General features: G+C 38.6%; 1 protein-coding gene across 2 annotated transcripts in view; it reads right to left on the bottom strand.

Annotated features, from left to right (window-relative positions):
• LOC121945336 (CUB and sushi domain-containing protein 3-like) overlaps window positions 1–24,214 on the bottom strand; it is a 235,458-nt gene that overhangs the window by 122,337 nt on the left and 88,907 nt on the right. For both annotated transcript variants that reach the window (XM_088084026.1, XM_088084027.1), the window contains exons 19-30: window positions 20,959–21,075; window positions 15,961–16,176; window positions 14,328–14,516; window positions 13,489–13,658; window positions 12,021–12,177; window positions 9,866–10,057; window positions 8,250–8,376; window positions 6,840–7,042; window positions 5,033–5,224; window positions 3,316–3,454; window positions 1,034–1,221; window positions 461–655 (exon numbers count right to left, since the gene is read on the bottom strand). In XM_088084026.1, the coding sequence (XP_087940152.1) occupies window positions 461–655; window positions 1,034–1,221; window positions 3,316–3,454; window positions 5,033–5,224; window positions 6,840–7,042; window positions 8,250–8,376; window positions 9,866–10,057; window positions 12,021–12,177; window positions 13,489–13,658; window positions 14,328–14,516; window positions 15,961–16,176; window positions 20,959–21,075 (2,085 nt within the window). The remainder of the gene's footprint in view (window positions 1–460; window positions 656–1,033; window positions 1,222–3,315; window positions 3,455–5,032; window positions 5,225–6,839; window positions 7,043–8,249; window positions 8,377–9,865; window positions 10,058–12,020; window positions 12,178–13,488; window positions 13,659–14,327; window positions 14,517–15,960; window positions 16,177–20,958; window positions 21,076–24,214) is intronic.

Genomic DNA, 24,214 nt, shown 5'->3' with positions numbered 1-24,214 from the left:
ATAAAGCCAAAATGCAAAAATAAACCTGAAAATGAGCATTATAGGTCCCCTAATTTACTCTTTGGGGTTGTCACAGCAAAATAAAACAAACTAAAATGGACTCTTTCCTTTTCTTTTTGTTATGACTCCACCAAGCTAGAGCCTCCAAATTGTATTAACACATCAGATAATGATGTTTCTAGTATAACGTTCTGATATAGTAGGTCCTCCATACCCTTCCTTTAATATATTTACACCTATAAAAATAAGTATTGAATGATCTGCAAAGATTTATGTGCTCTGCGTTGGTAACACAGAAATCCTCTGAGTCTTGCATTCTGTGTGACAACTGTAGACGACACTTCAAGTCATTTTTACACAGCACAGTTGGTGTCACACAGTATCAAATATTGACCAAACAGCTGGAGTGCAGTTCTCTGCTACCCAGGTCTTCTGTTAATGTAGCAGTGTTGCCTCTCACCTTGACAGCTTGGTTTGGTTCTGTCCCATTCTGGTCTCTTGCTGTTGCCCATGACACATGTCAGAGTGGAGTAGCCCTGCAGCAGGTAACCAGCCTCACAATGAAATGTCACCATAGATCCCAGCTTGTAGTCGGTACCCATTCTGGAGCCATTCATCACATTCCCAGGATCAAAACACGCCTCCCGCAGTTTTGCTGCCAATCAAAACAACAAAGCTTTCAGAACTTTGACGTGTCTAAAAGTGTCTAAAATGAGAATTGTGTCTAAAAGTGTCTAAAATGAGAATTGTTTCTAATTAATACATAGAAATAATTATACAGGCTACAAAGATGTGTATGTGACACTACATAACATGTTACAATGTAACATGATAAACATGATGGAAATGAATAAAGCTGAATTAAAGGATATTCTTAGCTGCATTAACATTAGAAAAAGTAGTCATGTTCAGTTGCAAATTTAAAAAACATTATTTTCTGAGTTATTTATCCAACTAAATCTCCTGCTGTAACGCATACACGTATTCTGTGAAAACGCATATAGAGTCCCACTTGCATAGGCCTTCAGAGTACCTTTGTATTCCAAATGAAAGCCGGTGTAGCTCACAGAGCCATCGCTGCGAAATGCCAAGTACATGAAGTTGGAAGTGCTCTCAATCTTCTCAGGAAGTTTACTGTCTTGGAAACTGCCAATCAGATGAGCGCTGCTGTCTGGCCCATCGTAGATATACAAGAAATCATAGTTGGGCTCAATACTGAAGCTGTGACAAGTGAAGGAAACACACAAATGAGGGATAAAACAGTTATTATTATGCCAAGTCTTAACCACCATATTTGTGCAGATTGCATGTGAGTTTTAGAATGCATTAGGGTTTCAAAATGAGAGTGTGCACCACAGTGCTAGAAGTGAGTCATGCCAAGCGATTTGTTTTTGCATCTCCAGACAAAGAGATAAAAAAAGCTATCTCCCCCAAGAGGTGAGAAGAGATTAAATTGTTGTGACACTGCGCTGGCACAAAATCTTCCCAGACGGCAATGGCGATGCAGTGTGAAAAGATCGTTTCATATTGTAGCGCTGTATATCAAATCACATGCCGCAGTGAGAGAGAGAGGAGCATTTGTTTTCAAAATAATGAGTGCGGTTTATGACAAAAATGTAAATAGCTTGGAGATAATTGCATTTGAGTTGGATCAAGGCAACTCCAATTTAAAATCATAACTCCATCCTTTCATTTGGCATTCCCAAGGGAGAAAGCAGCATTGTGCCAACTCTATTACATGTTTGTTTTGAAGGACAAAGTTGAAAAAGAAACATGGTCTCCTTCACCTCCAGAAGTGGCAAAGTGGGTGGGAGTGAAGAGAGAGCCAACGTACATATGCTCCTTCTCCAGCCCCTCATGAAACGACTATAAAAATAATACTCAACAGTCGAGAGCAACACAGTCCATGAAAAGTGCCCTCAGGCCCATCTGTTAGTTTCCTCTGCCAGGATTGCTGCTACATATTTAGATTGCAATTAATAATGTAAAGCTTATGGTCTGAGTATCATTCAGTCTAGGAAATGAGTTACTCTCATCTCACAGTTCTGCCTGCAATATACAGTACTCATCCAGAAATCTTGTTTGACCACATTTCAGCAAGAGTCGGCAACACCTGCCTTCTAGGTATTTGTAGTGGCACTGCTGATTTCCCCCTATCTCCCAACACACCTGGACTCAAACCCAGGTCCTCTGCTTTACACACATGGCCAACTTTGCTCAATACTGTGATGTTATAGCTGGTTCCACTGCAGAAAACAAGCAATTCCAAGGCACAGCCTGAGCCGCAGTGCATCCACTAAGAACTGACTCCATTCTGTTGAAGGTAGGTTACAAACATACTACAGGTTTAGGGAAAGCTTCATCTTGTAAGCTACTGGACCATGTCCTTAAAGGACAACACTGTTCTTTTTCTTACTGTCTCTAGTAGTAGTAGCCATTGTTCATATATTGCAAGACACCTTAAATTTCAGGATTATCTCTTTGAAGGAATACTTCAATCCCCCAAATGACCACTTGTATATCAGTGACTCATCGTGTCTAACCCTGAATTGTGAAGAAAACATTTTTTCCTCACATGCCTCCACAGTGAACGAGTTATCCAAAAATTCATGATGAATTCAAGTAAAGGGGAATTGTGTTTAACAACAGCAAAACTATATGAAAACATTTGATTAAAAAAGTCTCACACAACTTGTGCAGTATAATCCAAGTCTCATTTATCCAGTCATAGCCTATCCTTTCCATTAGTCAAGCTTTCTTCAAAGCCAGGCTCCACTGACAAAAACATCAATTTTAACTCGCTGAACAAGAAAACTGCTCATCCATGATTGGCAGTTTGTTTGTGTTACTGTGTGACTTTGGTGAATCTAAACTAACTCTTTAAAACCCCAAAGTCTGTCTGTATTGGACGGGGAAGTACTAAGCAAGCAACTGGATAAATGAGACTTTAGGCTGAGACTTAACACTAAACAGATATCTTGGGATAGTTTTCCTCTTATTAAACTCAGACAGTTATTATTGTATCAACTATTTCCTCTGTTTTTGTATTCTTCGTTCACCAAGGTGCATGCGAGAAAAAAGTTTCCTTCACAAATTTAAAGTATACAAATAAATCATTTTGGAGGAAGTCTCTCAATAAAGTGCAGACATTCCTAAAATGCAAATAATGCAACTAATGCAAAATCTGGCAGTTTTACATTTAATCTGGCCATTTAGATACCCACTGTCTCCACAATCCTATTTAGTGTTGTTTTGTTTTATGTTTAAACTAGAAAACAACTACCCTAACACAGACATCGTAGCAGCACATATTACCTGATGAAAGCCAAGGAGATGACATAGTCAGAGTGGACAGCGATTAGCCAGTCGCAGTCTTTGCTGTGTGGGTAGGGGTGTGGGTAGTTGGGAGAGAGGATGAAGCCTGAAGATCCAGTCACATTACCACCACAAGGAGCTAGAGAGAAAAAAAAAAGGAAGAAGGGATAAATGAGAAAGATGCACACAGTGCTCACAAAGAAAGTCTTTAAATCTGTCTGACCTGATACACACGTCTGGCTGAGCTGAATGCAGTTCGAAACAGGTAAGCAATGAGCACCTTTAGGTCATTAAATATAATTGACTCAGATTTGATGACCTTTGTCGACCTCCATCAGCAACAACCATCAGGTGCTGCAATGACATCGGGCCAAAATCCACAGCATGAGAAAGACTATGCCATTATTCCTCACATTATGATTACAAGAATGATTTTTCGGACACTTGTCTTGCCAAGGCATTGGATTTTTCTGTTACATTTTCGAAGTAGTTTCTGGTGTAGCCTGTTGGGTGTTTTATTCAGTGTTCAACAGGTCAGCACTGCACACAAAAAAGTAAAGTTTGTCTTTCTGTATAGTTGTATATAAAGAGTAAGAATAAAATATGATAAAATATAAAAAAATAAACCTTCCAACCATAAATTATTCAAGCAATAATGGATCTCAAATGATCTCAGTTCTGTCTTTTATTAAGACTTCTGTAACTCTTTCAGCAATCCAAGCGCCTCAACTGTAAACATGTAACTTAACTTTAGTCATTTTTACTCCTTGTCATCTAATCATCTAGGTCATATTTTCTGCCGTTTATTACACTTAGATATCATCGGGAGTCCAAGAGGAGGCAGATATTAAACAAACAATATATTAAGACAACTTAAAAATCAATTAATGCATATGGACATTTCTGCTTTGGGATTTAGTTGGATGGATTGTGTTCATATGATTTTTAGGGACATTTTAAGAGCCTCAACAGGATACTTTCTGTGCTTGAATCTTAAAGTCTCACAAAAGGCTTTACTTGTCATTCTATGACTATTTTTTTCTTGTGATTTACTTGATGAATAAACTGCCAGCTGTCACTATGAAGAGGTCTTAGTAACACACTGATGAGTATGTTGCTCTCTATTGGTGTGGTAATACTTAAGTTGTAGAAAGACAGCTGACATGTACAATAAATTTTCACTCATACAGACTTGCTGCTGGTGTCATTACATTACGCTGAGTCGTGTGATCTTGTAATTGCATAGCGAGACCTGCAAGTGCCTAGCTCTTTCCTGGCCAGGGAAAAAAAATAACTCAGTTAGACCTGTTGGCAGCAACATCTAAGTTACTTAGTGTAATTATTTCTAATTACATTGTTAGGTAATTAGCTGTTAAGCTCTAATAAGACAATGTGTTGGGAGACCGTAGAGTCTTTGACTGGCTACAGAAGTGGATTTGTCCACATAAGAGTTGGCAATGACTCAAATATATCTGAAGAGTCTTGTTTATCCTGCACATATTCTTAAGACATCAGTGAGGAAGAATTATAGTCTCAGCTACAGCCAGTTAATAGTAAAACTCCCTTGCACCCTTTCCTTTCACCATCTCTCTTTCACTCTGATCCCCTATACTTCCCACCTTCTCTCCCTCTCTCTTTCAATCTATATGCCTCTCTCTGTCTCCCCCACACATCCCCTCCTTCTCTCTCTAACTCACACTATCTCCCTCTCCCTTACCAATGCAGCTTGGAGGGCTGGGTTGCCAGTAGTATCTATTTTCCACTTGGATGCAGGTGATTCTGCTCTCCCCCTGCAATTCATATCCCGGATCACAAGAGAAGGTCACGGAGTCACCGGGCTCCCGCCCTTCCCCGTTGCGACTGCCATTCATGGGAATACCTGGATCTCTGCAAGCTGTTGCAAGCGAACCTGAAGGGCAAACACACACACATACACATGAAACATACAGACATAAACGCACATGTGCATGCAAAGTACAGGGAATCAATGTGTGCACTGAACACACAAACACACACAAGGAGTATCATATCATAGGGGAGACAGCTGTCAAGCTGAAACTGTAGCTCAAACAGAGTTAGACCACAGAGCAGATTACTGACTGATATCAGTCAAAATCCTGCTGTGTTTTCCTAATCTGTTTTCCTAAACCACAGCTGTGGAGCCCAGAGCAACAAGAATGATCTGGTAAAATCTGATGGATTCTTCAAATATGCCCATGATGACAGACTTTATTGAGAGACTTAACACAGTTAAGTTTATTGCAGTTTGGTATTGTTGCTTTTTTTCTGGGAAAACATGAAGTAACAACTACAAAAGTAAAAATATGTTGAAACATAGAATTAAAATGTGGAATTAAAAAGTAATGATGATCAAACTTTATGATGTGATTGATAGATGATAGATGTCATTGATTATCTGTTTTTAAAATTTTGGTGAGTAATTTTAACATCTGTAAAACAAGTGACCATTACAGTTCATAATGTAATAAAGAGACACTTCTACATAGCCAATGCTAATATAACTTTATCGTCAGAATTATGATTTTAAGAATTGATTCAACTTCAAAAAAGCTCTCTTCTAATTGCACTGCTATTTTAAACCTAAAAATACACTAATATCCGAAAAAATATCCCGGGTGCCAATAACAAGATAGTGTCACTCATTAAAAAAGGTCTGCAGAAGTTCATTTACACACTAACAGCTAATAGGTTCTGAAAACCAATAGCCTTCGGCAAACCGGGTATTTTAGTGCAGTATACATGTCCAGAATCGATTCCAGCTTCAAACCTGTGCAGTGAATCCCATGCAATTGATTTTTACATTATGCTGCTGCCATTCCTGTGTACTAAAGAAAAGAAATACAAACCCATCATACACAGCTTATCTGGAACTGCTGTACTCATCAGCAGAGCACGTTGACTGCATTAGCAGACTGCCAGCAGTGAAGTGTGAAATACCTGGGACTGTCACTGCTCATTAAGACATGGTTAAGGATAGCATAAAAGAGTGAGAGATCCACATGGGATGAGTAAATATTCATTTAAAAGCTGTGCCACACTTCAGTTTGATAACTTGACATGATTTGGGGACATACTGATTAGAAATCAACATAAAAAAAAAAATTAAACTTATGGTTGAATATATATACATATATCTTTGTTTTTCTGGAACTAAAGGGGGAATTAAATCAATAACAAAAAAAAATGAGCATAAAAAACATCGGTATCAACATTGGCTATCGGGAAAATTATTGTTCTGAACATCAGTATTGGCCCACAATTTCACAATCAGTGCAACCTTATTCAGCATATAATAAGACAGTTAGAAAAGTTTGAATTACATTACATTTCAAAAGGAAAAAGTCAAGAATAATGACAGATTCTCAAGTCCTGTACATTTACACACATTTCAACTGAGAGAAATATCTGATATTTATCATCTCCTCAGAGAGACTCTCACTCATCCCCAGACAAATTACAGTAAACATCTACAGTACATCAACTACTCGGAAGGAAATACTCACTGGAGAAGTCAATGGCAAAGCCAGACTTTGTGATATAAAAGTCGGTCTCGAACTGTATGGTGACGATGTTCAGAGTGGAGTGGATCCCCTCAGGCAGCAGTGAGCCGCTAACCTCCTTCAGACACATCTCATTCTCAGGAGGCCCGTCCCACACCTTCAGGATGTCGTGGGATGCTTCTGTGTCGAATGCAAGAAACTGGAGACTGGGAGAGGTGAACACAAGAGGCTGTTACTTTAGCTTTAGTTTAATTCAGTCAGTTTAAGTCACATCTTTGCATTTAACATATGATCAGACTTTTCAGCTTAAGATTCAGCTTATATGGCTCGTTATTCACTCGTGTTTCTTTGAATTAATGATGCTTGCGCTTACTTGCACAATTTTACATTTAAAAAATAACCTAAACAAATGTTCTGAAGGAGCTGAGCAAAAATGGGTGCTGAATTTAGCTAGATTAAATCGAGTTCAAAGGAGAGATCCATCTAGAAAATGTGTCCCGACGCTTTTGGGAATTTCACTTGAGATTTGGCATCATCAATCAATTTCTGCCAACGACATACAAGAGCACAGCCTTATCTGCAATCTCATCAAGAGATGGCCTGAAGCAGCTCTTCTGACAAAGAATGTGTGGCTGACTTTATGAAATCATACCATGTTTACTTCGACCTCTAAGCCCAAATGGGTTTTATTTCACAGTAATACTAGGAGCTCTCAACCAAAAAAAGAAGAAAAAAAAAAGCTTCCATGTCCCAGGAAAATTCCCCTAGGTGCTGTCACAGTGTCTACAAAGTCCCTCTCCCAATCATTGTTAATGGAGCTGCTGCAGGCCGTTTCTCTCGATGACACCTAGCTTTGGAGGAGAATTGTTCATGTTTAAAATCTTTACTGAACTTTACAACATCTCATGAAAACATTTTTAGGATGTTCTTATCTTTCTTTAAATCTTTTAGTCAGGTCAAGTTAGGATGACTTCATTTAATTAAAGATGTCTTTAAACTGACTCCCATAAGTTTACTTCCAGGCAATTTCCTTGTGTATAAACTGAGGTTTAATGAATCAAATTCTTTTTTGTATTATAACTCAAATCCACTGAATTTCCTACACTGCCTTTGCTAATTTAAACCTATTGCTAATTTGTTAGTTTCTTTAGAAGACTTATAATTTAAGGCCCAATTACGTTTTTTTTCCCTCACCACCACATTTCATGAGTAATGATACTCAATGCAATTTGCATATCTTGAAAAATGAATGCACATCTTAATTAAAATATTCTAAATTATCATGATATTCTAAACAAGTTATAAATGGCTTAGTTATGCAAAGACAATAGCATACAAGGTTTCGTTTACAGTAGATATTCAGTATATCTATTAAATGTGTATGTATGATATGACCATGTTAATAACAGTTACCTGACAATGTTGCCAGAGTTGACCTCAATTGTCCAGGTGCACCTCAGGTTGTTGTCGTAGGGGAAGGGATATCCAGGAGAGAGGATGCGTCCTGTAGACTCACCCTTGAAACTCCCACCACACTCAGCTGCATGCACACACACACACACAAATGAACACAAAACACATTAAAACCTCCAAAAAAGAAAACTCACATAAGAGGAAATTGAGACACTTTAGCAAACCCTCATATGCTGAAACAAAAATATAGGAAAAAAATGCTGTCAGTCCAAGCCCACTGAAGCTCAGAGTCTACAACAAGGACTAATGAGCAACAGTTTAAACTGTGCTGAAAATGAACCATTTTCTTTCTCTATCAGGTAATGGGACTGAAACAAGGACACTCTTTCTGGACAGAGACAGTCACAGATGCAAAACTTGTTTTGTATCTAAGTATGCCTCCTAATGATGCCATTAATTAACTTTAAAAAGACTGTGTCCAGAGAATATATAGGCTGGGCTACGCACTGCGGGGAGGACACTGCTACAAATGTTAATGACTGAAGGAATATCTCATCATCCAATCTTTGCCATCTCTCCCCTGATTATCATCTTGCTATCTATATCACAGAACAAACAGCACTTAATTAATAGGAAAATTGCATTACATTGCCACTGTGATAGGCTATAACACTGGGCAAATGTAAAAGTCCTTGACAGAAGCCAAGATGTGGCCCCGGAGAAATGGCTGAAAATCCCATCTCACATTCAGCTCGCAGATACAAAGCTCACTTTTCATATTGACCACTCAGTGATCCAGCACTGTTAAGCAGTTAATCAATAGACTGATTTAGTTTTTTTGTGATGGTATTGAACATGCCACAGTGCCAGAACGAGGTTCTTTCACCGAAAAAGGAACAAATACATGTTTCATTGAAAAAGGCAGTGGGACACGGTGGCATTTAAAGTGCAATTCTGCCCACGTCAGGAATTTATAAATCATTTTTTACCCTAATTCATCACTTCTAGACATCAAGAAACAGACAGTGCCTCACAACACCTTCAAGACTCCAGCAGCATGCAGGTAATAGCTTTATCATTTCTCTGTCTCTCTGTCTCAGCATGTTCTGAATATAGAGGTACAGCCTAAACGGTACATCATGTCCATGACTCAATCTGATATAAATACTCTGATAATTAGCCTAGAAAAATGCTGATCAATGGCTTGTGGATTTAAGCATTTGATTAGCACAGCCACAAATTAAAAAGAGTCAGAGCATCACAGTAAAAGTTCAATTGCAATTCAGATTTCTTCACTAGTGTTCTTAATGACTCCATACTTTTAACTTTCTGCATCAAGAACACACAGAGAGATCAATGATTCAAAATAAAACATCAGAGCTGTTTATATTATCTTACAAAATGACAAGCAGTGCATTTTCCTTCAACACAGTTCAATTAAGTAGAAATCATGTTGGGATAAATCCTTAGGATTAACACCTAGCTGAGCAATGTTGACAGAGTGCCTGGTCTGAATAATAATATAATCTACTACAGCAGGGGAGAGATAGAAAGACATGGACACAGAGAAAAATTTAAGACAAAGACAGCATATAGACAGCAGCAGAAAGGATTACCTATACATGATGGCAGGTGGTTGTCCCATGCCCTTCTCTCTCCTGTCATGCACTTGAGTATACCACTGCCATGCAGAGTGTAACCTTGGTCGCAGCCGAAAGTGATGGCACTTCCAGCAAAGTGACCCTGGTCACTGACTTTGAAGCCGAACTGCGGCACACCTGGATCATCACAGTGGGATAGCTCAAAGCCTGGGCAAGTAAGATTGAGAGGCACAGGAGAAGGAGAAGAATGTGAGTTGAAGAACAACATAAAATAAAGACCATGACCACATATAAACACAGAACTGCTTGTCTGCATTTAAAATCAAGTCCACTGGAGAGCAGTCATTCCCTGAACCACTACAATATTCCCATATATCTGTATTGTAGGGGTATTGATTGAGCTTTAAGAATTAATTTCCAGATGAGGGCTAGGCTTACATTGTCCCATTATATTGCTTGGCAGTAAAAGATTCCTTTTGGAGCACAATTAGATGTTCACAATTAAATGTTCAATTGAGTGTGGGTATTTACCACGATTGACAGCCCATGCACTCCAAACCCTTTTGGGTAAGACAGAAGAAATAAAATAAACAAGCCACAAACAAGAAAATGTCGCTATAACTCTTTAACTCACCATGTCTGAACTCGACCATGGCCGTTATACGTATTCCTCTCTTTCAGGTACTAAATGTAAGTGTTCTGCTATGCAGCAACAGTGGCCGCACATAAACCCAGCAGTGCTGATTTATGGTCTCTTCTCACTGCGAGGTCCATGCCCATGCCAGATGTTATGGTAGTATTACAAGTGTCATGCCCAGTATAAATCTCCAGCAGTTACTGCTCACATTTAGAAAATTACCTCTGCACTTTTGGTGGAAGAGTCATGAAAACATGATCAGGTTTCATGTTCAGATGAGATTTAAGCTGCCCATATCCCACCTTCTCCTTGCCCTTGTGCTGTTCATGCATCAGTCAAACCTCTCCAAGTTGAAAAGGGTTATTCATTCTGGCTGAAAAGACCGAGTGAGGACTGCATTTTGAGATGGGTAAGAGGGGCTAGTTTACAATTTGCCATTTACCTTTCACACGTCCTTGGAAAAATTTAAAGGAAATCTAATTATATGATACTTAATTATGGTTAATTCTGTAACTCAAAAGGCACATCGTAATTAGACCATCATTTCCTCTAAAGTAATTGTAGTTACACGTCGATTCTATGACATCCTTGATTCCTGTACATTTATTATTATTTTTGCTTGCCTGCAGTGTTGCCATACTGCACTCTATTGTAAATCTGTGATTTCTGTGAACTATTGAATAACTGTGATAATTACACCAAATGTGCCAGGCGCAGAATGCAGAGAAATTTCTAGTGTCGGCCTAGTAACTGCAAGTTAGCTAAAAACTTTTTTGCTTTTATACTTTAAGTCAAAACAACACTTGGCCTGTTGCCATCCTCACTAACTATGTTGAATTCTACCTTAGAAAACCCACTGGTAGACGAAAAGAATTCAGAGAGCTCAATTGCAGGTGAAACACAAAAACACTTTAAATTGGACTGCAAAATGCAGTGTCACCAAAACATTCTCTCGTCACAGTAATAAATTAGAAACAGTTAGCAACAATACACAGTCAGCAAGCCAATTAGGGGGAGAAACAAAACCCATCTATTACTGGCCCACTTACAGCAGTGACCCAAACTTTCAATACACACACACACACACACATTCACACACACTGTATGCAGAGGCACACAGTGTATACAGTGCACATGCACACTGCTAATGCACACACAAACACACTGATTTCAAACAATACCAACAATAATTCACCTGTTTTAACAAGGTACAGTAAGGCAGGCATAGCCGCTAATTGCAGGGGTGGAGAGCAAAGGAAAAGAGGGAAAGAAATTCACATAGAGAGCGAGGCAAGGGAGAGAAAGGGTGGGAAGAAAAAAGCTAATCTTCCTGCAGGAGTGGCGCGGAAACATCATGCTGTGTTTAATGGATACCCTGACAGTGAAAGACACAGTGAAGCAGGGTGAGGGTCAATTAAAATTTTCTTTAAAATTCTGCTACTTGAAATGCCTGGCCCTCGAAGTGAGGCTAAATTCACTCATTTGGAAAAGCTTTAGGGCCCTTCTCCCCAAGGGAAATGAAATGTGACTTACTGTGGTATATGAGCCGGAACCCCACTGCTGTCGCCTCCTGGTCAGAGTAAAACTCAAGCCAGAGATAGTTGGAGGTGCTAGTAAGAGACAGACCTTGCATCGACGTGCCTGTGTATGTGCCAAGAAGTGGGGCTGCACCATCTTTACCATCAAACACCTGATCAGAGACAGGGAAGAGAACATGAAAGAGAATTTTATAGATTATGGAGGATTAAACACCCACAATAAAGTAAAATGATCATATTAAGAATTAAATATTAAAAGTGAGGAAAGAGAGTCACAATTAAAAAGAAGCTATTAGTACTGTAGATCCTCTTTTTATATGGCACATCTATTGCAAAACCAATGTCTTAAATGAGATGTGAGAATTAGACTATAACTCTTCCCATTGATTTGATACTGTGCATCTGTAGAGCTAATAAGGCAGAAGGTGGGGTTCATGGAGTCAAACTAAAATTAGCCTGCTTTGAAGGTCTGGAGGAGTATTGTCCTTTCTCCATTATGTTATTAATTACATCAGCCTTTGAGTGAACACCAATTATCATCCATATATTATATTAGAACTAAAATCCAATGAGAGTTTAAATGCAGTGCATTCTCTGAGCAAAGACTAAGGTACTTACATTGTTTTCTATGTTGTGTGGATTTGTTGCTAAAAAATAATTGCCTTTTTTAAAATCTTTATTTATTTTTTGTTGTTTGTTTTTTTTTTGGTCGCAGACCTTTTTTTGATCCACACGTCTAATGAAAATTATTTGTTGAAGAAGCACCCTTTTAAATTCCTGCGAATTTCCAGCAGTATACCTAATCTTTTCTGATTGACATCTGTGAAATAACAAGGAATGGAATTCAAGGCTCTGGGCTCTTCCTTTGAAATACTTCTGGGGCCCTCTCTGGTTTGTTTCTCCCTTTCTTCAAGTCAATTTAGCTCTCTAAGCATGTCTTTTCACATTTCAGATGTTCACAAAATGACTAAGTAAAAGAGATTACGGTCTACACGACTCCATTACTAGAAACACTGATAGTAGGCTACAATGCTCTGTTAATTGGAGCATTAGACAAGACATCTGCATCCCAAAAAGAGTGCATTCCAGCTGTGAAGTGGGGACTACATAGTCATTTGCATCACATTTGTGGTGCTTACTGAAACTGTTAAAATGCCCTTGAGCAAAGAAATGAATCCCTTCCTTCCCGAAGGGTTGATGATGCTGCTGCTGTCTGACCTTTGCTCTGACTTCCAAGGCAAAACATTTCTGCATTCTGCCTGGGGCTTTTTGCCTAATCCCTTTACTTGTTTCCCAGTTTGTTTATAATTAAAAGAGCACTAGGACCTGCATTATATACGTGAACAAAAATTAGACAACAACACAAACTGAACTGTTTCACTTCAGCAAACCAAAAGCCTGTGTTTATTTGTTGGTTATCTATTTTCTGTCAACAAAAAGCAGCAACTGCAGTGTGTCTTTACCTTGAGGATGTCACCTTGTGAAAGCTGAAATGTGCTGGCAGTGATGTTGATGCCTTTGCCTGTTTGGGCATGAATGCTGTACACACATTCGTGGCTGTTGTCATAGTTCATTGGATAGTTTGGTGACAAAAGAACTCCCTCGTTGTTGGAGACTGTCGATCCACACTCCGCTGCAAGAAAAAACAAACAGACAATAATTATTAATTTATTTGTTTTTCTTTAAAACAAGAGAATGCCTACTTCAAAACTCATTACCAATTAAAAGAAGTCACAGCAAGCTCTGCATAAATATTTTTTCTATTTGTTTCCCAGCACTTTTGTCATGTAAAATTCATGTCACCCTTGCAGTTCTTTCCTAACACTGGGCTAAACTGGTGTGCCAGAGGCAGGGTTATGCATAAACATGTGAGGCACTTTATCACAGTGTGTGATGGTGCAAGTTTACATGACACAATGCCTCTGCTATGACACCACTAGCTCTTTGGAGTCAGCTCTTAAAATTTGCAAGTAATGTAATTGAGCTTCTCTGGGGGACAACAGTGCAGTTGCATTGTCCCTGAACACCTCCCCTTAACGTGTCCTTGGAGCACCCTTCAGTGGAAGAGAGATCTCCAAGGATAGTCTTAACCTCGCATCAGTATTAATTACATGCTTTTAATTGTGGTCTACTTAAGTAAATCTAATTCCACTGAGTTCTTGAATGTCTAATAAAAAGTTCATATCTGTGCCAAGTACGTTTAAACTCAAAAGGCACATCTTACATTGGCTAACAGTGCAAATTCTGCAATACAAATACACAAACAGGAAAGGAAACGGAATAAAAGCAGCTGACCACGTACCCACACACCTTGGCAGAGGGGCACTCCACATGCGGCGGCCACCTCCCAAGCACACAATCTCCTTCGCCCCCTGTAGACGATATCCTGTGTTGCAGTAGAACGCCAGTGAGTCACCGATGCCAAACCTGGAGCCCGTGTGCCAGCCAAACTGAGGCGTTCCAGGGTCCTGACAGGGTTCAAGATCATACTCTGCAAGCAAGATAGCCAGAAGAAATCAATTGCAACAAATACAAATGCTGTCTCCCCTACAAAAATGTTGTTTTAATACTCCATTATTATGATTTCTTACTTATACTTGTCTCTGATAATAATCTCAAAGGGAAAAAAATAGTTCTCTTGCTCCCTTCAGTGAAACTCTGAGTGCATGTTCAGCCAAAGTAAGCAATATCATAGCTCTTGGGGATTAACGGTCTTGCCCAAGGACACCTCATCAGGTTCGGATACATGCCAAAAAAATTGAAGTCCAGATGTCTAGATGAAGGATGGGCTCTCTAAGAACTAGACCACCCTGCGTGCAATATTATCATACATAAGCTGTTGGTGGCCTTATCTTTTGAGATGTAGATGCAACTCAGGCTGCATAAGAAGAATGAGGCCTTCCTCCCGGCAGCATTCTTCTCACTGGGCTGTATTTGGCAGTATGCAGAACTATGTACAACTATTGATTTCAGCACAGCAAACCGTTAGAGAAGCATCCCACTGTAGGATGTGGCCTGACAGCATTGGCCAATTTTCATCAAAGGTCATAAAAGGTTAAAAAATGAATTCTAATCAGGAAATCTATAGATGCTAATTACAGAGCACGCAAGGACATACGCACGCACACTCACAAACTAAATTTCATGAATATTCATGGCTGCATAAGTTATGCTTCACTTCAGCGAACAGCAGGCAAACATTTAGCCAGAATGCTCATGATGCAGACCCTCTCTCTCTTTCTCTCTCTATCTTTTCTACTTTATCTCTCTCACTTTGTTCCTCTCTCCCTCACTCTCCCTCCACCCTCTCCATCAACCGTGCTCACTCAGCATCACCATCTGTCTCATCTCTTTTCTCTCTCCCTCTCCCACCCCAAGCCTCCCATCTCCAACTCTCTCTCTACTGCTCCATTCCTTGGTCTCTGCATGGGGGGCCCATTATTTCTGTACACCCCCCACCTTTTCCCCTCCATCTCCTAAATCCCGAGGAAACTGACCCACATGGCATGCTTTGATGATCATTCCCATCACGGTCAGACATCCTCTACCTGCGTGACCTCCTTGTCTCTTAATTATCCTCCTCTGATCGGCACAGCCTGAGGCATGGTCTACCTTAAGCCCGCTCCCATTCTGACCGACAAATCACTCCTCACGTTACTTTATGCACGCTTTAGAGGGGCTTAACACTTTTGATCTCATCTCTGAACCAGCCGTCTCTCTCTGTCTGTCTGTCTGTCTGTCACGGTGTCTTTCACTTCTGCTTTATACCCCCTCTACTTAACAACTCCACCCACCACATTTCCAGCCTCCTCACTCCTCCACATATTTCATCTTCCTTCCTCTTTCAAAGCTTTCCCTAGCCATCCCTTCTACACACATACCAATACTCCCCCCTTCTTGCCTCCTACAGACAGAACCCTCATATGCCGTCATACCTGAGAAGGAGATGTTGAATCCCTGCAGCGATATAGAGAAGTCAGAAATGAAGCGTAGCTGGGCCTTGAAGTTCCCATACAGGCCTGCATTAACTGGTGAAGGCCTCTCTGAGCCGGTGAGTCGAGCCAGTGGCTGGGCAAAGCTGCCATTTTCTGTTATCAGAAGGTAGTCATGATGGTCCTCCAGGTGGAAAGAGTGAAAAGTGAATTGGACACCTTGGAGGAGAAAATAAGAAAGGCAGGCGTTAGAGAATTTCTGGAAAATAGTAAGAATCACTGATAGGGATATAGAAAAAGCTTTGACTAGAATATGGATGCATAAATTTGACATTTTCATGTTTCCATACTGACCCACAAGGTTAAGAAGTGGAATTGCTGCTGACATTGTAGGCACGAGCGTAAACGTTAAATGCAAAAACGTCAAAGCGAATGTGACTATTAATCAATTTATATTCTAGCAATAATTTTAAATGCCATTACCATCATTTAAAATCATTTGTATAAATGTGTGATTAGCTTGCTGAAACATCCATCTACACAATTTATCTTTCATTTATTGAATAATAAATGCTTTAAACCTTACAGCAGCACTAGCAATGAGAATACTAAAATGAATCTTATTTAAATTATCATACTTAAATGAAAAGTAAAAGATTACATTTAAAAAAAACAAAACAAAAATGATTAAAAGCAATTTTAGAATGCAAAGTGAACAGAAAAATTCAAATGAAAACTTGAAAGTGAAAGTGATTTTCACAGATTAAAACTATGTAACTGAAGATTCATGGCCTTTCAAAGAGTACATTACCATTGGTATTTCTCCTACTTTCCCCATCTTGTGAAACTTTGAAACTACAGGACAAAACATCTCTAACTCGCCTGGCAATCCACTGATTCAGATTCACATGAGAAAAGACAACATGATCCATAATAGAAATTCTGTAGAGCAGCAAAGAAAATTGGGCATTTAAGATTGGTCAAAATTATAATGTTATAGCAACAAACTAGTATTTAACTTTTGGGTTCAATTTAGGTCTGTGCACCCTGCTTCTATTTTCACACTCTAACTCAGACCCAGTAACATCTTCGTTCCAGTCATGATGGCCAGTTGGCTGCTTTTCAGTACAATAAGCACTGCCATTTGAATGCCATCTGTTGAATCTGTACAAATATGACTCTATAATGTCCTCCACAATGTTTGGCTCACTTGATAAAGAAAGTCCCAAATGGCCATGAAATAAATAACAAAATGAAATGATTGATTGTGCTCTGTAAAATGGCAATTATATCACAGAGAGTCAAGCCAAATGATCAATTAATCAAGAGCCATCCCTGCGAGGGGGACATCCCAATATTTTAATATAGTTGGTACGGGATGTTGGTAATTACTGAGTGGAAGAGTTGCATAGCTTCTCTCCCTAAAGATGAATTTGTCTTCCAGTCAGCAGCCACAGGATAAAAAATACACAAGGAAAATCTGAGCCATGACAAAAGATTCATAATCTGTTTTCACTTGTAAAGCAAGAGCTGATGGGAAGCATCACCTGTTTCAGGTTGTGCTCATGAAATTCTGAAGAATTTAATAATTCAAATCATGTAAAGACATAGATACAGTGAAGCACAATGGTTATAGTATGGTATAGATAGTATAGTTCTGGGTAACACCCTAACTGTATGCTTAGATAATAGTGCAGGTACCAGTACGTTTTAAACCTTTTCCACTTGATATTGTGATCCCTGGACTTCATGTCTCTGGTTTTGTGAAGCTACACTCTGTATATTGTGATAACCTGCCTCTCTAAATCATATTCAGTAACTACATGGCCCTGATCAAAATAAAAATTGATGTGCAATAGCTTATTTTAATCATTTACTATTTATAATTAATCAAATGTGTTTACCATGCTTCGGGGTTTCATGTGAGGGCTATGTAAAAGTCCTTAGCTTCCCAATTTGCAGTCTTATGTGTGTATATGAGGTTTGATCGCTACTTGCTGCACACTACATTTGCGTTTTGAATAAACATTAGACCCCGAGTCAAATTTGATTATAATTAGTCGTTTATCTGGAAATTGTTTTAAATTGTTATCAGTTTTATGTTGTTGGTGCAATTGAGTTTTATGTCTCCACTTACTGCTGTAACATTAAAGGCCCAATGTAAGAAATGAAAAGGATATCACGTATTTGAGGTTATTGTTATAATCACTAAAAACAGTGCAGTTAAAACTACTTTTCAGATGTTGGTGTGTTATTTAAGGGAAGGATTAGGTGATGTCATCGGATTCTCCACTTCTTTATTGCATGCCAGTCTCGTCTTAGAAACTGCATACTCAGATATAACAATCCACTTGCCATCATGAGCGTAGTCGGTTAAGCATGCTTGTAAATGTATAATCTTATCTTACATGGCAAGAAAAATAACTGATGAGAGAAATTAAGATTGGCAAATTTTGCTTTGAATCAGGGGATTCATGATAGGATCGGAAATACTTTATTGATCCTTGGAGCGAAATTGGGTAATACTGCAGTTGCTATGACATACATATTGGGATATTAAAAGACAAAAATAAAATAAGATTTAAAATATTTGCATTATGCTGCAATATACAGTATAACCCAATAAAGGGAGAACAAATGGAAAATTAAGAAATTATCTAAAATATATCATATATTCTAAATTGTATGTATTTATATATATACTAACACGTGTGTGTGTGTGTGTGTGTGTGTGTGTATAAATATTTGCATCATACTGCAATATATATCCACAGTATAAATTCAAGTTAATGTGCTGAGAAATGGGATGCTTTAGTGTGTTAAATATAAATGCAACATTAGTATAAATAAGAATTCAACAAGAATATTAGCTTAAGTATAAATGCAGTAAAAATTCCAGAGTCTTGCACAGTTGAGTTATTGCACAGATTATTGCACTATTAAGTCAGTGTTGCATTGAAAACATAGATAGTAAATAAATTATGGGGTTATTGCTACTAAAGGGTGAAAAAGTAGAAGGGCAGAGTGTCAGAGTGTCTGACAATCTTAAGGAGTTGAAAAGTTTGATGGTCACAGGCAGGAGTGATTTCCTGTGGCTCTCTGTGGTGTGTCTTGAAGAAATGAGTCTTACACTCAATGTACCTCCTGTGCTTGACCAGCACATCATGGAGTGGGTGGGAGAAAGGTCTTGTTAGGTCTTGTGAGACTTCAACTATCAGAAGGTGATTCTTGAGAGGAAATAGAAGTGCCAGTTTTTGACAATAACATCAATTGGTAATGTACAAAGAGTTCAATAAGGCATTTCAATGGGCCTTTAGTGGTATAAAAAGAAATATTATAGTAAAAAATAAGGATAACACAGCTGAGTGCTAGGGTACTGAGATAAGCCAAGTGCGCTTTTTAAATGATAATGAATAAACGTCTCAGAAAACTGGTTAGTGATCACACAGCTGACAGTGAGTGCTGTGCTAATGGAATTAAATTAATTTCATAAGGAATAATATGTGAATAAAACTGAAATGCCAGATTTTTTCTACCAGGTGAACCACTGAAATGTCAAAGCTGTTCATTAAATGAGCAAAATGAAAAACTGATGAAAAGCAATATCCTCCTAATAGAGTAAAATGCTATACAACTGAGGGACATATAAAGCAGTGTATTCTAAAACATTGTCTCAAATAAGCACAATAAGGGGAATAACTGCTGATAAAGATGAACCGCAAATTGAACTTAATTCTACATTACCAGAGGAGACTTTTGGAGAAAAAAAAAAAAAAAGATGTCACAGTTAAATCTCCAATGAGTGAACACCTCAGAGTGTAATATTATCCCTACGCATGTTCTGGACACTTTCCAAAGATGAAAAAAGACAGTGCATTTAAATTAACTTTGCTCAAGTCTCTTCTCACTTTATAATAATAAATCCCTGTAATGTTCTTGGAATCTGTTGAGGGGGTGAAATTTTAATTTATCGTGTTATAATTTGGCCATAGTGAGGACTATTGAATGTCAGTGTGGGAAGGAATATAAAAATGAATGTGCTGCTGTATGAGGTCTAAAATATGAATAATTCATGCAGGTACAAAATGAAAATATTTTTTAAAATTCACATATCTTTATTTTAAAGGGACAGGTCACTCCAGAATTGAAAATACATACTTAGCTTTTACCTGTAGTGCTATTCGCTATTTATTAATCTAGATTGTTTTGGTATGAGTTGCAGAGTGTTTGAGATATCTGCCCTTGAGTTGTCTGCTTTCTCTTGAATATAATGGTACTAGATGGCTCAAAACGCACAAAAAACAAACAAACAAAAAAACCCCACAAAACTCAGTAGTGATTTCTCCCAGAAATCATGAGCTGGTTGGTCAAGACAATATACAGACCTTGTTGTGAGCAGTTTTGTGTAGGAGCTATTTCCTTTTTACAGAACTACACCCACTTACTGTATCACCAGGCACAAGTAAGCGTGTATTAAATGCTAGCTCATCTAGCACCACTGAGCTAGCCAAAGTTACAGCTCAGCCGAGGAGGACGCCATTAATGTTTACATCTTATGCTGTCATGAACCTCTCTTCCATGATCTGATGTACCTTTTCATCTGCACACTAATACTACTGATGGATGTAGTTCAGTAGAAGTAAGAAAAAGAATGTCTTCAGTAACTGGGTCATGATTTCTGTAAAGGGACATTGCTGTTGTGTTTTTTGCATGTAATTTTAAATGCATTTTTTGACAATTTCCACATTACAGACTGAGTGCCATGTTGTTCCATTATATAGAAGAGAAGGCAGACATCTCTATGGCCGATATCTTCAAACCTCTGCAACTCACATAAAACAATCCAACAATCAATTTTTTTTTTGTTTAATTTTGGGTGAACTGGCCCAATAAGTGTTCCTAAACTATATAAGGCTTAAGACTAATATAAACAAACTATGTATTTTAGTATGCATTGTATGAGAATACTGTATTTTTTAAAATTAGTGGGTTTTTTCGTACCTTTTCCATGGCTGACTTCAACGGTCCATGTACAGTTTAGGGAATTTGGATACAGCTCGGGGAAGCCAGGTGACAAGATGATCCCACCAGGTCCTCTGATATCCCCACCGCATGATGCTGAATAGAAAGGGAAGATAATGAAAGATAACTGTTGGTGGAAAAAAAAAGAAAATTGTAAATGAACCAATAAATCCTTCACCTGAAGACAGAGGAGCAATTTAAATGAATAATGCATTTGAGTCATATCACATCCTGTCCTGCTATTTTTATGAGTACCTGTAATTCTGCCAACACAATGTTTTTTTTTTCTCCCTCTCGCTCCAAACCTGCCCTACTGCCAGGACAATAAATTATTCATAATTCAGTTATCCATCCATATTTTCTCCTCTCCTATGGTATCTTAAACTGAAAGACATTGTCAGAAAACACAATAATCCATTAAATTTACTTACAAATCACCAGAACTGACACAAGCATATTCAGCGGATTAGAGAATCAGGCTTTATTTTGATTGTGACTTCAAAGTGCTTTTGAATTTCTTCCAAATAGAAACAATCAGCCCAGCGCATCCAACTACGTTTCAGTCAGGTTTTGGGGGATAATCCAGTAAGAACACACCGTGCAGAGTAGTTACAGTTGAGGTGATAGGAAGTGTTGTCTTAAGCAGGAACACTCATTGTCACCTCGATAATATGGCTCTCATGCATGTTGACTATTGACTTTTCTGTCATAAAGCTTCTTATCTCATCAAAGGAAGTTAATGAGATAAATCTCCACCCTCATTGGCTGCTGTGGACCGGGAGGTTAATGCTAGATCCGTTTGAAGGTTAACTGTTCTAATTGGATATTGTTCAAACCTACAAACCATTTTCTTATGCTGTCATGGTGCTTCAAATAAAAGGTCATTTCACAAAAAGGGCACTGCTTTTTAAATATAGCATTTATGACATTTGACAAGCTTTGTTTTCCTCTTTCTTTTGTCTTTAATGTTTGTGTATTTGTGTGTGTTCTTCGGACATTACGGCCAAATGCTCCGATGCCTTCTTCAAAACCGCCAACGTTGACAAATATTAGAAGTAGATCTCTTGTGCATGTACATATTTTCAAAGTAATGAATGTCAGATGATGTTTTGAGGATCACTGAGATGCCTGAGGCTCCACAGCTGCACACACCCACCCCCCTCTTATCCTCTCTCCTTCCACCCTTGGGCCCTCCAGCAAGCACAACACATCAAGGCCCAAATCCTTACCCACCAACAAAATTATATCAAATATTTTATTAATGAGCCAAAATTACATAAAGTCATTAAAAGTGGATGAGTACGCTTGGCAAACGATCTACTTTAGAGGCTCTATAGGCAGAGAGCCAAGACATTTGGCACCAGTCTGGCACACACCTAGGCAAGAAAATGCTCCAAGATATAAAATAATTTTTCAGTACAACCACTGGGCTGAAGCTGCGTAACATGGCACAGTATTATATGCCTGGTATGGCACTCCCTGCCAACCCTTGCATGTATTTTACTCATTATATTCTTTCAACTGAGTGATCTGTGACTAACAGACATCATTTACGGTTTGTGCGCTGCAACAATAATCGCCACAATCGTCCTTCAGTGTGCTTCTAAACAGCACAAAGAGCAAAACTGCACAAACACAGCCGTGAGAGGGAGATTATGTGAGATATCTAAACTATCAGGAACATGCTGAACTTCATGCTTTGAAGCTGAGCATAATCTGTCTTCAGTATTACATGATTCATAGCACCCCAAGTAAGTTCTTCACACAAGGACTGGGTTTATTTGTTGAATAAAAAGCATTTTGACAAGAGCCTGTTTGGTTAGTCAGACCTGCTGTAGGCTACCCATCGTCACTTATGCTTGTGTCGTTACCTCTTGCCAACAAGGCCATGCATTATTTTATCCTTGTTTTTTCATTTTGAGGATTGAGAATAAATAAAGCAATGGAAGCAGCTGCTGTATGAACCCGGTTACCTTCACTGAAAACTGATTTAAAAACCTCTTGCCAGTCACTAGCGGCAGCATCCCATAAGTATTCGTGGCTAAGAGACTCTGCCAGACTTTACACCCATGAGCCAAAACATTAAAGCCACTGGGGGTTAAGTGAATAACATTGATCAGTTTGTTACAATGCAATGGGGTCTCCTTGGATCGGAACTAGCTCTGACTTGTCGAGGTGTGGACACAGGACCTCTTGGGGCGCTCTGTGGTGTCTCTCCCCAAGGTGCTGGCGGCAGATCCTTTAAATTCTGTGGTCGTGAGGTGGGGTACCAGCACATCTAATAGATGCTCGATCAGATTTGGATGTGGGATCTGTTCCTCCTGAGCAGCTTTTGTGGTGTAGCATGGTGCATTGTCCCGGGGATTTATTATTCTGGCTGAACAGTATACATACTGTATGTGCAACAAGGCTCTTAATGTGTATTTTCTAAAAATAATATTAATATTCTCACCAGCTGATGTGGTGCTGTATAAATTAATTTAGTACTTAAAGTCATAACCAAGTCAATTATTAAGTATCTCTTAAATGACTATTAACAGACATGTTTAGATGGCTTCAGTGACAAGAAGAGTGGTCCTCAAATTTTATAGTCATTCAGCTCTAATGCGTTTCAGGATCATATATTATATTATAATGTAATCCAAAATCCTTTTACAAAAGAATATATACGAATATACTATTGCACAATATACACAATAAAAATAGTGTATTATAAAAGAACTTACAAATATGATTAGCATTCAGTCAAATAAAATTGTGCTGTCATGTAACTCATGGATGAGACTGAAGCCTGAGCTAGAATGTACTGCAAAAAACTTAAAATCTCCCTAGTCAAAAAATTGTGTTTTCTTATGTCTCTGCCCCCTAAAACGTCTCACCCTGACTGAACTGACTTGTATCATAAAAAAATTGTCACAAGAGAGGTGTTTTTACTTTTCATTACTGAGGAAGGGGATGTCTGCATTTCACAAAAATCTGAGATTCAAATGTATTCCAGGCAAACTAGATTAGGTACGTCACAAAAATTTGATTGCTGTCTAATACGGAAAACACGTGTTGATGAGGGAACAGGCTTCAACACAACAGCAGCAAAGAAACTTGAAACCGACAGCACAGAGCGGACTGTCAGTACAGGGAGCAGAGTCTGCATTAGCATAGTAAAGGTTTTAACAGCAAACAAGATAAAGTCTGCAGTTTTTAAATGTATAAACCGAACCCTGGAGTTTCCTTCCAC

Source organism: Plectropomus leopardus, chromosome 11 (genome assembly GCF_026936395.1).
Source record: "Plectropomus leopardus strain MGB_pleo_1.0 chromosome 11, ASM2693639v1, whole genome shotgun sequence".
Lineage (NCBI taxonomy): Eukaryota > Metazoa > Chordata > Actinopteri > Perciformes > Serranidae > Plectropomus > Plectropomus leopardus.
This window is presented reverse-complemented; position numbering and strand designations above follow the sequence as displayed.